At 54.7% G+C, this 15,214-nt stretch overlaps 1 protein-coding gene across 4 annotated transcripts in view; it reads left to right on the forward strand.

Moving 5' to 3' along the window:
* Positions 1-15,214, forward strand: part of SCARA5 (scavenger receptor class A member 5) — a 36,484-nt gene that overhangs the window by 9,636 nt on the left and 11,634 nt on the right. For all 4 annotated transcript variants that reach the window (XM_065834563.2, XM_065834564.2, XM_071807204.1 and 1 more), the window contains exons 4-6: positions 1,389-2,063; positions 7,901-7,981; positions 10,346-10,444. In XM_065834563.2, the coding sequence (XP_065690635.2) occupies positions 1,389-2,063; positions 7,901-7,981; positions 10,346-10,444 (855 nt within the window). The remainder of the gene's footprint in view (positions 1-1,388; positions 2,064-7,900; positions 7,982-10,345; positions 10,445-15,214) is intronic.

Raw genomic sequence — 15,214 nt, forward strand, 5'->3', positions numbered from 1 at the left:
GAACACAGGAGGTTCCAGTGAAAGATGAGAAGAAACTTGTTTGGGGTGAGGGTGTCAGAGCCTGGCCCAGGCTGCCCAGGGAGGTTGTGGAGTCTCCTTCTCTGCAGACATTCAAACCCGCCTGGACACCTTCCTGTGGAACCTCAGCTGGGTGTTCCTGCTCCATGGGGGGATTGCACTGGATGAGCTTTCCAGGTCCCTTCTAACCCTTGACATTCTGGGATTCTGTGAGAGCATGAGGCTCCCCCCAAATTTCCAGGTTCCCCCTCCAAACCCCGTCTCAGTGCTCTGGGAGCTGGTGCAAACCAGGAGGGGTTTGGGGTTGGGATGGCCAGGAGCTCTGTCCCATTGGGGATGCAGAGGTGGGGGATGAAGGGTGATCCTGAGCTGGGGTGAGATAGAACAAAGGGTGATGGTTTTAAACTAAAGGAGGGAGATTCAGGCCGGACATGATGCAGAAATTGTTTGTGCTGAGGGTGGTGAGAGCCTGGCCCAGGTTGGGCAGAGAGGTGGTGGATGAACCATCCCTGGAGACATCCCAGGCCAGGCTGGACGGGGCTCTGAGCAACCTGAGCTGGTGAAGATGTCCCTGCTCATGGCAGGGGGGACTGGGGGAGCTGGGAAGGTCCCTTCAACCCAAACCATCCTGTGATTCTGTGATTCCTCCCTCCATCCCTCCCTGGGGAACAGCCCTGGCAGCCCCAGGATGCGGTACTTGGATTTTGACAGCAAACCGCACCCCGAGCGGTGGAGCCCTTCCAAGCCGACCTGCTGGTCTTCATTATAGAGCGAGAAGGTTGAGCTCAGGCCCAGGAGCAGCGGCCAGAAGGGAAACCTGATTGTTAACGTTAAAATTAAAACCTCGGTGCGGGGAAGCAGCAGTTTTGCAGGTCTGTTTTGAGGCAAGCGAAGCGGATGCTTTTAGCAGCCAGTCCTCTGGCCAAAGGCAAACACAACTGGGCGAAGCTTTGTAGCACCCTGACCCACCTGGCAGAGCCCAGAGCCCAAAGCCAGAGCTGCTGGGAGCCTTTGCTGTAATTCTGAGCGAGGGGTCTCCTCCAGACCTTCAGCAACCAACCTCCTTCTCCAACCATGGGAAAAACTGTGGGGCCAAAGAGGAGCTGAGGGCTTCCACCTCCAAGCACCGAGGAACAGGGGGATGTCACAGAATCACAGCTTGATTGGGGTTGAAGGGACCCCTGTAGATCCCCCAGCCCAACCCCTGCTCATGCAGGGTCACCCGAGCAGATCACACAGGTGGGTCCAGGCGGGTTTGAATGTCTCAGAGAAGGAGACTCCACAACGTCTATGGGCAGGGTTGCACCTCTCAGGAGGGTCCCCTCTCCATGGGGTGCTTTCTGATGCCTCCCCTTCCCCATCCCTTGCAGTCTCCAGACCCCAGACTTCCCCCGAGGACCTGAAGGTGCTGATGGGGAACGTCAACCGCCTCAACGAGAGCTTTCGGGACATGCAGCTGAAGCTGCTGCACCTGCCTCTGAAGGGGGATGTGCTGGATCACATCTGGAGGCTCCAGGACCTCCTGCAGAACCACTCGGACTCCTTGTTCCTCATGACAGGGTCGCTGCAGAAGCTGGAAGGGCTTCTCTGGAGCCTGCAGACCCAGGCCAGCCAAACCGACAGGGCCGTGTCCAACCTGTGGGACAGCCTGAGCCAGCAGGGCGACGCGGCCCAGCAGGAGATGTACAAGCTCTCGGTGGAAGGCAACAGCAGCCGGCTGCTGCTGCAGCACCACGACCACCTCCTGAGCCACCTGGGCAGCAGGATGGAGACCCTGAGCGACCAGGTGGCGGCCGTCAGCGGGGCGGTGGACACCATCAACAGGACCTTCTCCTACGACGTCAACGTCCACCGTACCCGCATCCAGGACCTGCAGGTGCTCATCAGCAACGCCACCGAGGACGCCCGGCAGATGCGGCTCATCCACATCGCCATGGAGCAGCAGCTGAAGCACGAGCTGGCCATCCTCAACAACGTGACGGAGGACCTGCGGCTCAAGGACTGGGAGCACTCCGTGGCGCTCAAGAACATCTCCGTGATACGGGGTAAGCTGAAAACCTCTCAGAAGCAGCTCCCTGGCTGCTGCATGAGGCTGTTGTGAGGATGGGAGTGTCCTCGGTGCTTCGGGTGGTGGTGGTGGGAATGGTCCCTGTGGCACGAGCATGTCCTGTGGGGATGTCTCAGGGTGTATCAAATCCATCAGACAACTCTGTTTAGGTGTCTGCAGCATCCAGGCATCTCCAGCACATAGAATCACCAAGCCACAGGATGGTTTGGGTTGAAGGGACCTTCAAAACTCATCCAGTGCCCCCCCTGCCATGAGCAGGGACATCTTCACCAGCTCAGGTTGCTCAGCCTGGCCTGGGATGTCTCCAGGAATGGTTCAGCCACCACCTCTCTGGCCAACCTGGGCCAGGCTCTCACCACTTTCATCGCGATGAAATAACCAACCCATCCCTGATCACTCTTGACCATTAACTCTAGTTTTGCTGAAGTCCTTTTTTGGGTATTTATATGGTTGTCTCCCTAACCCCCCCCTCAGTCTGCTAAGCATCTACTTCCTTTTTTCCTAACTATCTGCAAGGTCCAGCCATTTGTCACCTCGTTATCTCATGAGTGTAGCTGTATGGCCAGGGTTAACCATCTGCTTGGACATCTCTTCCATTCTAATCTCAGAAATGCTCAGATGAGGTTCTCAGGGACACGGGGCAGTGCCAGGGTTGTGTTAAGGGTTGGACTCAATGATCCCAAGGGTCTCTTCCAACCAAAATGATTCTTGATTCTCTGAATTTGCTCTGTCCCTCACCCCACGCTCTCACCTGGCTGGAGCTCCTCGCTGCAGCAGCTTTTGGAGGCAGAAACCCAAGCAGGTCCAAAAGGTGCTGGGCAGATCTCACGGGACACATCCATAGCTGCTAAATATCTGATCGTGGCGGCTCGTTCAGTCCCGAACAAACTGGCAACAGGAGGGGAAACACCATGAGGAAACACAGAAGAGCCCAGTACAAGGTCCTGGGACAAAGCAAGAGGCTGGGGGGCAGTTGCTCCCCCACTTCTAAGCTGTTGGTTTGTACTTGTGGAGATGCTGTTACTTATTTCTGGTGTTTTCAGCTGAAAAAACAGATGGGGAAGGATAGGGCTGATGCCAAGACACTTGATCGCTGTGTCTACTTGCTGAGCCAGGAGGGGCAGATGTGGTTTGTAGTGCAACAGCTGCATCTCCCCATCCAGGCCAACACCACCCTTGGGTGCCTGCATCTCACTGAGGTCATTTCCTTGGTCATAGAATCGTTTCGGTTGGAAGAGACCCTCAAGAGCATCGAATCCAATCATTAACCCCTCCTGGCACTGCCCCATGTCCCTGAGAACCTCATGTCCGTCTGTCCAACCCTCCAGGGATGGTGACTCCAGCACTGCCCTGGGCAGCCTGTTCCAATGGTCCTCGATCTGTTCCTCAGGGGGTGTTGGCTCCTGATTCCTGGTTTGGGGCTGCTGGGGCCACATTGCACCCCCTGCTTGGACGTTTCCATAGCTGCCCACCCACCCCTGGTGCCCTCTCTCCCCTCCACTGCCATAGGGAGGACATCACCCTCTCTTGGATGAAGCCACCCAGGAGGGGACAGTCACAGAGCCCATGCGCCACGTTACTCCAATTAACACCAGCAGAAAGCCAAACAAATCCGCTCCCAACAGGCCAGCACCTGATTTATCAGCCGCTGCTCCGACACATTCCTGGCAGCCCCAGCTCCTCATCCCTCCTCCCTCCTGCCCCATCAGCATCCACGGACCTGGGGCTGGATCATTTTAGGACCCTTGTGCCCCCCTATCTTCACCCTGGCTGCAGATCTCCTTGGGTGAACGTGCTGTGCTCCCGGCTGGATTCGCACCAGCAGAGCCGGTGCTGGGAGCTGCAGGGCTGCCTGCCGGGGGGCATTTTCCTTCCCCAAGACCTCAGCTGCCGCAGGCTCCGGCTTTTGAGGCCGTTTGCTGGTAATGGCAGCTCGGGGAGGTCTCCGGGCTCGTCTCCAGCAGCTGACCCTGCCAAGCAGCTCGCGTGTCTCCGGGAACGGCTCTGGGTCTTAAACGAGGGTGTCATGGGGAGGGAGGATGCTCGGGATCCGCTTGCACAACGCGCGGGCGGGACGCGCTGGCGGGTGTGCCGGGGCGAGGGCAGCGGTCCCGTCCGGCCGCCAGCGCCGTGCACGTCATGCGAGCCCTCGCCCCGATGGCTGGGGAGGGATTTTCTCCTCCATGGATGCAGCCCAGCCATGTGCAGGCAGGAGGGTGCACGGGCTGCGGTTTTCGTCGCTGAGTGCAAAGCGCAGACGCGGTGGGGTGGGGACCAGCTTGGCACGGTGTCTGCAGTGCTGTCCCTCCCCGTGCTCCTCTGTCCTGCACCCCACCCTGTGTCCCATCCCACCAGCTGTCCTTGGAATGGGACCATGTCTGCTCAGGGAGCTGCCAGGATGTCCATCAACCAGCAGAACATCTCCTCTCCGAAGCTGCGGCACCTGCCTCTGACACGGGAGGAGCCTGGAGGCTCCAGGATCTCCTGCAGAACCATTTGGACTCCTTGTTCCTCATGATGGAGCCACTGCAAGAGCTTCTCTGGAGCCTGCAGACCCAGGCCAGCCCAACCAAGAAGGCAGTGTCCAACCTGTGGGGCAGCTTGAGCCAGCAGACACCCCAAGGCAGTGTCTCCTGGAGATGTTCTGGTGGCTGATGGACCACAGGGCTCGCCGCTGTGGGAATAGCTGTGAAGGACGGGTGCCGAAAACCAGGAGCCAACAAACAGGATCAGCCCACCCCCAAGCTCCATTTCTAACTCCAGACATTGGGTAAAGTGAATGAGGGACAACTTCCCTGGCTCTTACAGAGCTGATGAGATTGTCCGTTGCCCATGGTCACCATCCATGAAACCGGTCCCCTTCTTAGCCCCTCCATGCCATTGACCTCCATGGTGATCCATGGAATGGTTTTCTGAGGTGGTAGATGATGAGATGATGAGATTGAGATGAGATGAGATTATGAGATAGATGAGATGAGATTGAGATGAGATGAGATTGAGATGAGATTGAGATGAGATTGAGATTGAGATGAGATTGAGATGAGATGAGATTGAGATGAGATGAGATTGAGTTGAGATGAGATTGAGATGAGATTGAGATGAGATGAGATTGAGATGAGATTGAGATGAGATGAGATTGAGATGAGATGAGATTGAGATGAGATTGAGATGAGATTGAGATGAGATTGAGATGAGATGAGAATGAGATGAGGATGAGATGAGATTGAGATGAGATGAGATTGAGATGAGATTGAGATGAGATTGAGATGAGATGAGATGAGATTGAGATGAGATGAGATGAGATTGAGATGAGATAGATGAGATGAGATTGAGATGAGATGAGATGAGATTGAGATGAGATTGAGATGAGATAGATGAGATTGAGATGAGATGAGATGAGATTGAGATGAGATTGAGATGAGATGAGATGAGATGAGATTGAGATGAGATGAGATGAGATTGAGATGAGATTGAGATGAGATTGAGATTGAGATGAGATGAGATTGAGATGAGATTGAGATGAGATGAGATGAGATGAGATGAGATGAGATGAGATGAGATGAGATGAGATGATGAGATGGTGGCAGAGGATGGGGGGCTGCACTGTAGCAGCCCATTTTAAGGAGGAAGGGCAGCTCCAGCCCCTGTCCCACCAAGAGGTGCCCCAAGCAGGCAGGTCCCACGCCCCTTCCAGGGTTAACAGAACCAAGGTGGGACCTTAGCGTGGGTTATTTCCCCAGGTGTCCATAAAACCAGAGCAGATGGAAGTTGCTGGATCTGGAGGATAAAAGACATTTTGTGTCATTGGGATTTTGCTCTGGTGTCACTGGTGTGGGATTTTCCTTCAGAGAGAACAGCTGGGGCAAAGTCAAGGTGACAAAATGAGGGACCCTTCCCCGGTGGCTCGCACCACAGGTGTTTCCAGGGTTGCTTTTAGTTTTGCTCACAGTGGGAAAGCGTCTGTTTGGTTTAATTCGGTGGTTTTTGGCAGCCCAACCTTTGCTGTGACCACACTGGGGTGCAGCAGGGGAGGGAAGAACTTGACCCAAACCTGGGCAGGGTCATGCAGAGTTTCTATTGTCCATCCTGGGACCTTCGGGCAGGAGATGTGCGAGTAGAAAAACCCTATTGCCTCAACACTCACTGAAACCCATCAAAACCACTGTCAGGTCTATAAAGCCGTGGATCTCGGGCAGAATCTGCTTTCTGCAATGCCCTGTAGGCTGGAATTAATGGTGCTGACATGTTTCAGTTCTTTATTTCTGCGTTCTAGACGTTCTAGATATAAGGAAGAAATTGTTTGTGCTGAGGGTGGTGAGAGCCTGGCCCAGGTTGGGCAGAGAGGTGGTGGCTGAACCATCCCTGGAGACATCCCAGGCCAGGCTGGACGGGGCTCTGAGCAACCTGAGCTGGTGAAGATGTCCCTGCTCATGGCAGGGGTGACACTTTAATGGTCCCTTCAACCCAAACCATTCTGATTCTATGGTTTAATGGCTGTTGCAGAGCCCTCCTTTAATGCCATGGGAACAAAAACTATTTCGCCAGCCGTCCCCGAGTCTCCACACAGCGCACGCTTTGCCCCACGTCCTTCTGTGGACGTTGCTGGACCTTCTCCATCGTGGAGAACCCTCCCTGTCCCCGGGCAGGCAGCGTCCCTGCTGCTCGCGGTTCCTCTTCTTCCCACCCAAAAATGCCTCCTCGTCTACTCAGCTCTCCCGGGTGCCCATTGTTCTTTGCATCCTTTTGTTTTGCCAATGGAGAACAGGAGACGCATCCCCAGGGTTTGGGGTCCGTCCCCACGTCCCCTCAGTGCCCAGAGATGTGCATCACCTAGAGAAGAGGAAACCCAGGGCAAGAAATGGTGATATTTCCCCATAGTCCTCTCCAAACCCTTGGCCATCTCCAGCTGGGGATGTTTCCTGAGCTCGCTGTGGTTCGTCTGCTCAGGAACCCGCTCATTTCTGCAGAATATTTGCAGATCCTAATTACTCATTCGTTAGGATGGTTAAACATCCCCCCTTTTCCTCTCCTGATCCTCTGCATTACCACATCTCCTGGAGCCCTGGCCGCTCGTTTGCTTTCCGCACCACTCTGAGATGATGGCTTAGGGGGTTTCTAGGAAAACAGCGTTTAACAGTTTCCAATTATCACCCTGGCTCACTAGGACAAAGACCAAACGGCCCCTCCAGGCCTCTCTCTGCCCTATTTTCTATCATCCCATGAGTCTTTTTCTTCTTTTTTTCCCGTTCAAATTCTTCCTTCCAATTGATTTAGCTCATAATTGTTTTCAGCTTTGCAGACTTGGCCCTTTGCAGGCTGAGTGATACAACTCTATTGCTGGGTTGGACTTTCTGCCCGCTCACCAGAGTTTACACCGCAAAACGATCACAGGTGGCCACTTTCTGATGAGCTCGGTGATGCAAATCCTCTCCTAAAGGGTATCTCAGTATATCTAAAATGCTTTTCCTTTTATTTTAATTTCTTCTTAACATTATATCGTTGGAGATGCCACAACTTTTGGTCAAAACGAAATTCCAGGAGGTTGGAATTTCCCGTAGACTCGAGGTGGAAGCGCTGGAGCTGCAAGGTGAAGATTTGTGGCACTTTGGTTGATGGAGTCATGGTTGGGCTTTAAAATCCACAGATGTGGAAGAAAGCTGCTGACTTGCTTCACTTTGCTCCTGTCTGCAGGGATCTGGGTTTATCAGAGGTCCCTGCACACCTGATAAACGATAATTGCTGGTTAATGGGTGGGTGGATGTGCCCATGCATTTGCTGCAGGGCTGTGAAGCTCCAAACCCTCTTGTGTTTCAGGGCCACCAGGACCCAAAGGAGACCAAGGCAATGAAGGGATGGAAGGTGAACCTGGTCTTCCCGGCCTGCCCGGGCTGCGAGGTAAGGAACATCACACCCGGGGTGCCCAGAACCCCGCAGACCTCCACCCAAAGCCCATAGAGTCAACGGGACACCTCCTGGTGGCTTCCCAACCTGTCCCTTGGGACCTCGCTGGCTACAGACAGGTCTTGAGGAACAACAGGGTTAACTGCTGCCCCATCTCCTGCTGGACTGTCAGTCTTTGGGGTCAAAAAGTCTCTTTTATTGTGTAAATCTGCTTATAGATATCTCAGGGTGGGTGTCAGAGGATGGACCAGGCTCTGCTCAGTGATGCCCAAGTCTGGACTGGACCAGTGTGGACTGGATGATCTCCAGAGGTCCCTTCAACCCCAACTGGTCCATGATCGTGTGATTTCCCAGATGGGACCAGGGCAGCGAGAGCTTTAAGGGTCCATGACGTGCCAGTTGATGCCCCTCATTCAGCTCCAAGAATGCCAAGTTTTTTCCCCATCTCAATTTCAACCATTGTTTTTCGAGAGAGAAATTCAATTCAAATACAGCAGAAGACACCTCCACCCCAAAAAACAGGAGTCAGCTTGAGCCTGTTTCTGATTTTAAGCCAAACCTAGAAATACTGCCTTTGCATCCAAGAGCCAGGAGGGGCACAGAGGTGATGGAGGATCCCCTGTGGTGAGGACTTTCTGTCCCCAAGAGGCTCTTTGGAGGTGACAAGATGCATAGACGAGCTTCTCAGGGACATGGGTTAACAGTTGGACTCAATGATCTTAAAGGTCTTTTCCAACCCAAATGGTTCTGTGGGTCTATGATCTATCCCACCCAGGGCATGGACCTCCTCTCCATCTCCAACCCCGGTTCCACCTTGTCTCCTGAAGACCTGACCTACGTAAGACTATGGTCTCAGAGTCAGGTTTAGCACCCTGGCCCTGTGCATTCAAGCTGCCGGCACTGAGCTGGGCTTAAAACCTCATGTTTTGGTACCGCGGTGGGCAGCAGGACCAGCTGAGTGAGGCAGATCAGCTTGCAAAGCCGAGCTCTGGCAGAGCCCGCTCAGCGCTGGCTGCCCCTGCGCCTTGCACCGACAGCTGCATTTTTCTGCGTTGACAGATTCATGGCTGTTTTTCTTGGGTGTAACAAGCATCAGAAATATATTGTCTGGCTTCTTTCCCCTTCTGCTTTTTTTGTTTTCTCTTTTTTTATTTCGTTAAGACAGAAGAACAAAACAAACTCCGGAGGGTTCACCTTCAGGAAGAGTTGCTGAAAGGGCCACTGTTTTTAGGTCTTTCTCCGTCTCATTTTCTCTGCCGCTTTTCGGATGTGGTCGCAGCAGGAGACCAGGTTCAGGTGCAGCGCAGCTCGTAAAACATCCCTGGCAAATCCCCTTTTGCACGATGAATCTACCATCCTCCTTTTCCCACCTTCTCCACCCAAACCCACAGGCGGGTCCTGCCGTGTCCCCCTGGCAGGGACGTGAAGCCTTGGCTGGATGCAGCAGGGAAAGAGTTAAGCCCAGCTCACATCTGCTGGAGCTGGTGCCCAAATTCCTCTTGGCAGCTTCTTTTTTTTCTCTTAAACCAGAGGAAAAGAGTGACTAAGCCTGGAAAAGCCCAGCCCAGGAGGAGTGGGAGGCTCAGTGCCAAGGGAAACTGGCGGTCCCTGCGCACGGGCAGGGGACACAACATCGTGCCAGGCAGGACACTGAGCTCGGGTGCTGAATGAGCTTCATCTCAAGGGCTTCTCCCCCCGGAGCTTCAGACCCAGTCCCAGGCTTAGGCTCAAGCTGACTCTCTGCTCAAACAACATGGTGAGACCACCATGTGGTCCCACCAGAGCCCATCACCACCATGGGGTCTCTCCATCCACCTCCCCTCGCTGGCCCCATGGGTGGAGGTCACCCCCGATGTGTCCCCTACGAAGGGAGCCCAAGCTCTCAGACCAAAGCCCCCATTTCCCACCTCCCGGAGGTTGGGGCGCTCAGATGAGGGGTTTTAATCCAACCCCTTCTCCAATAAATAGCAAACCCACCTGCTCCACATGCACGGATGGAAGGGACTCGCAGCTCGTGGTGGGCACATCATGTCTCCTTGGGGTCTCTGCCCCACCCTGGCTCCTCACTCTTCCTCCTTGGTGTCCAGCTTTGGAGCCCAGTTACCTTAAGCTGAGCTTTAAGGTGCTCCAATCACCAGTCCATGTCTGGGTTAAATCCATCCTGTACCAAGGGGTGCAGAAAGAGAGGATGAGGTGGATTCCCAGGTGTTTCTGGATGGTCACCAAGTCCTGGCAAAGAACCAGAGACCACCTGCCATGTTTGCTGGTGAGCAGGATGCACGTGTGTGTGTGTGCACATCTGGTTTGTGTAGGTCTCAGCTACAACAAGGTCATTTTGCCTCTTTATCCTCGCTCCAGGGCTGCCCGGGGAGAGAGGACCCCCAGGACCACGTGGCTTGAAAGGCGACCAAGGAGACCTTGGTCCTCCAGGCCCAGTGGGGATGCGGGGATCCAAAGGTAAGGACCAGCCCCTGCGCTTGCGCCTGGTGGGTCATGGGATCTGGGTGGGCTTGTTGGGCAGAAAAGTGGCTTCTGGAGACTACCAGCATGTGGGGTAGAGACACCGGTCGTGGGTGTGAGGATGGTGGGTCCCTTGGCTTGGGACCCACCTGGCTGGGGACTCCCAGCACCAGCACAGGTTGGGGTTGAGCTGCTGGAAAGCAGCTCTGCAGAGAAGGACCTGGGAGTTCTGGGGGACAACAGGGTGACCGTGAGCCAACAATGTGCCCTGTGGCCAAGAGGCCAATGGGACCTGGGGTGCATGAGGAAGAGTGTGAGCAGCAGGTGGAGGGAGGTTGTTCCTCCCCCTCTGCTCTGCCCTGGGGAGGCCCCATCTGCAGTTGTGGGTCCAGTTCTGGGCTCCCCAGTTGAAGAAGGACAAGGAATCACTGGAGAGAGTCCAGGGAGGGACACAAAGATGCTGAGGGGTCTGGAGCATCTTTGTGATGAGGAGACTGAGAGAGCTGGGGCTGTTGAGCTGGAGAAGAGAAGCTGAGAGGGATGTGATCAATGGGATCAATATCTCAGGGTGGGTGTCAGAGGATGGACCAGACTCTGTTCAGTGGTGCCCAACGCCAGGGTGAGGGGCAACGGGCACAGACTGAAACCCAGGAGGCTCCATGTGAACATGAGCAGAAACTTCTTTGCTGGGAGGTGCCAGAGCCTGGCCCAGGCTGCCCAGAGCGGGTGTGGAGTCTCCTTCTCTGAGACATTCAAACCCGCCTGGACCCACCTGTGTGATCTGCTCTGGTGACCCTGTGTGAGCAGCTGGGTTGGACTGGGGGATCTCCAGAGGTCCCTTCAACCCCAACCAGCCTGGGGTTCTGTGAGAGGAGATCTTGCTGGGCTGGGAACCTGCACATGAACAACCTCTGCACTGAGAACTTTCCACCAAGCAGTGGAGAGAGCCCAGGGACTGGAGGGAGAATGGCACAACTGTTGGGTTTGTGATGTTCCTGCCACACAACGGGGCTCAGTCCTTGCCAGAGCCCCGTGAGGACCTGCTGGGCTGCCCTCCCACGCTTGGCTCTGTCAGGGTTTCAGGAAGAGCCTGGTGTTTGTTTTCTGGTGACCTTTTCTGTCTCGCTGTGGTTCTGCGGCTCCTCACCACACCCCGGCTACGAGCGGGGAGAAGCTGTGGGGGTAGGAAGTGGCTGCGCACCTATTTAGCAGGGCAGATCCGTCCCAGGAGATCTATGAAAAGAAGTTCCATCCTGCAGCCTAAACCAGGATGAATAATCCCCAAACGTGCTTTTTCTGCCTCAAAATGCCTTGTGGTCAGGAGGAGGCAGGAAGAGCCCAGCCCAAGGCTGCGGCGCCTTCCTGGGCAGAGCTGGGGGGACCTGAGCTGTGACCCCCTCATCTCGTGCTGGTGTGGGATGTTGGCTGGGATGTGGCCACACTGGCCACCAGGAGCTGGGGACGCGGCCACAGCCCCATGTCCAGCTCTGGAAGTGCCGTCGGTCTGCGGGCAGCACCGTGGGCAGATGTTGGTGGCTCTTCTTGCAGAGGTGCCATCTGTATCTGTCTCACAGCTCTCCATGCAAGCGAGCTGCTGGGGTGGAAGCTGAAGGAAGATGTCCTTCTAAAGAGCCCTTTTCCTGCCCTGTGTGGGTTGATGGAGCTGGGACAAGTCTCCATCGTCCCACCAAGGCAGAGGGGACACAGAGCCCGACGTGCTGCAAGAATAAAGCAAGCAGCACCTCCTGCTTGCTTTCCAGCACTATCTGTTGGGATTTTGGACCTGTGAAACTGCAGGATGACCAATATGTTGTGGGGGTGAAGAACTTTTTCAGGCTGGACATGACGCAGAAATTGTTTGTGCTGAGGGTGGTGAGAGCCTGGCCCAGGTTGGGCAGAGAGGTGGTGGCTGAACCATCCCTGGAGACATCCCAGGCCAGGCTGGACGGGGCTCTGAGCACCCTGAGCTGGTGAAGATGTCCCTGCTCATGGCAGGGGTGGCACTGGGGGAGATTTAATGGTCCCTTCAACCCAAACCATCCTGAGATTCTGTGATCCAAGCTGTGGGGTGATGATGCTGCAGAAGGTCAAACCAGCCCCTGGACACGTCCCTGGCGTGAGCCTTGCAAAGGCGTGGGGGCTGCAGGGACGGAGGTGCTAACGTGAGAGAGACGTCAGCGCTGAGATGTTCCTGGCAGCGCATCAAACACCGAGGTTGGCCAACCAAAACCGCAACGCGCTTCGGGACTGTGGTTTCCTTCCCTTCCCTGGAGCAGAGGAAAGTGGGTTTTTCTCATAGGCCAGTGCCAAGCGCTCATTAGAGGAGCAAATTATCCCAAAGAGCCTGGGACAGTTGAATTAGGCTTCAGGATCACAGAATCACAGAATGTCCTGAGCTGGAAGGACCCACCAGGATGATGGAGTCCAACTCCTGTCCCTACACAGGACACCCCACAGGTCACCCCGTGTGTCTGAGGACGTTGTCCGGTCTCTTCTTGAACACTGTCAGGTTGGGCCGTGACACCTCCCTGGGAGCCTGTTCAGTGTCCAGCACCTCTGGGTGAAGAACCTTTGGCTCATGTCCAACATGAACCCTGGCACGTCTTCTGCCATTCCCTTGGGTTCTAAAGAGGGTCCAGTAGATGACCAAGCCCTGAAAACAGATTTGTTCTGCAAAGCGGACGTGTCCCTTCTGGAGCGGGGAGATTGATGGGCTCCTGCATCACGTTTCCACTTCTAAGTCAAAGACATTAACAGCTGCTGTGCTGGGTGAGTGCTGAGATGTGTTAACAGAACCTGTTGAGCATCAACACCCACAAGCTTGGTGACCCTTCCCCGAAGTTGGTCAGCATCTCAAGCCCCCTTGCCCAGGGAAATCAAGCACTTCTGCTCTTGGTTTTGGGAGGTGATGGCTTGGAGAGCATGCCGAACGGTTGGGGGGTCTTTGCCATGTGGCGTGTTGCTTCTGTCTATCACCGTGTCATTGGTGCAGAGTAACCCCTGTATCTGAGGAGGCCTGTTGTCTTGAAGAAGGTTTGGCCACCTCCAGGGTTCCACCAGCGTGGCCTGGGCGCACCCCCTTCCTCATTCAGTTCTTGGGGACGCCCTTGGTTTGGGGTGAGGATGACTCCATGGCAGCAAAGCCATCAAGTGTCCTCCCAGGGGATGGTCCTTTCCCAGGTCCCACCAGAGCCCATCACCGCACAGGGGGCTCTGCATCCACCTCCCCTCGTTGACCCGTATGGATGGATGTCACCTCCAGAGCTTGGACGTGTCCCTTACGAAGGGACCCCCAAACTACAGCCCCCGTTTCTCACCTCCCGGAGGTCAGGGGTGCTCAGATAAGGGGTTTTCATCCAATCCCTTCTCCGGCAAACAGAAACCACGCTGGCAGCGAGCTCTGCATTTCTACAGTTTATGGGATTCTCTGAAATTTATAGGAAACAGACAGCGCGCCAGGCAACGGTCCAAGGCCAGGCTTTAAGCAAAGGCCTGTTTTTCTGCAGCACCAGTCTTACACATCCATAATGACTTTGCTGAGCAACCAGTTCCTGGGAAATAGAGCCTGTCCTGGGGTGGGGAGAACCTGGGGGACATGAGCCTCCTCCCCAAAAATCCTGGGTCAAACCATCCCACAGAGATGCTCTAACTTGGTCAAGCCACAACTTCTGTCCGCAGCATAGTCCTGACTATTCTCCCTTGTTGGTATTTTCCTATCCTTGATGCATTTTCCCTCAAAATTACCCCAGTGGAGTATTACTTTTCTCCTTTCCAAATGGGGAAAATTCTTCTGGAAAGTCAATATACATCAGTCTTCTTCACTCTTCCATGGAGAACATTGTGCAGGGAACACATTCAGGGGGAAACAGCAGAAAGTGAGCCAAGGTAGGGTTTACTAATTCATAGATAATTTCATGGCAATGAGAGAAGTTCCCTTCCTAAACACCACGTGCAGGCAAGGAGGGTATTGTTGGTATATTGCCAAAGGCAGAACGTGTTTCTGCCCATGAAGATGGGTTGGAAGCTTCTCTTGGGGCTTTGTCTGGGACCATGGTGGTCCATATCACCCTGCAGACCCAGCAGCTCTTTCCACCCTCCTCTGGTGATGTCCCATCCCATGAGCTTTGCAGGTTTTGTGCTCTGGCGCTGATTTTTGGAGCGGAGGTGATGCAGGATACCAATGAGGACCAAGCTTCTGCCATGGGAAGAGCTGAGGGTCGCTTGTCACGGCATCCGTGCCAAAATTGTCTGCACGCTCCAGAAGAACCACCCTGAGCTGCGCTGATTGACCTGCAGTGGGGAATGGTTGAGCAAACCCTTGACACTGGTTGGGTGGAGGCACCAGGAGGACGTTCTGGTAGGACCAGTGGTGATGCTGAACTCGTGAGCTCTGTCGCATCCCCAGGGTCTCTCCTTTCCAGCTCACAGGGGTTTGTCCCCAGCCAGGGATGTTCTTCATCATGGACACCTCGTGGAGCTGAGCTTGAAGTTCATCAGGCTGTGCCACCAAAGGGACAATGTCCTCAAGAGAGATGTCCTCTCTGCTCACCGGAGAGGTTTGGGGAGAAAAGAGAAATGGGAAGAAGGGAAAAAGAGAAAAGAAGGAGAAAAACCTTCCTGGAGAGCAAGGAAAAGCAAGGGGAGACCTTATTATGGCTTTTCCAGACTGAAAAGGGGCTGAGAAGAAAGATGGGGATGAACTTTTGAGCAGGGCCTGTTGCGATAGGACAAGGGGTGATGGTTTTGAACTAAAGGAGGGAGATTCAG

Source organism: Patagioenas fasciata, chromosome 3, assembly GCF_037038585.1.
Source record: "Patagioenas fasciata isolate bPatFas1 chromosome 3, bPatFas1.hap1, whole genome shotgun sequence".
NCBI classification, from domain to species: Eukaryota; Metazoa; Chordata; class Aves; order Columbiformes; family Columbidae; genus Patagioenas; species Patagioenas fasciata.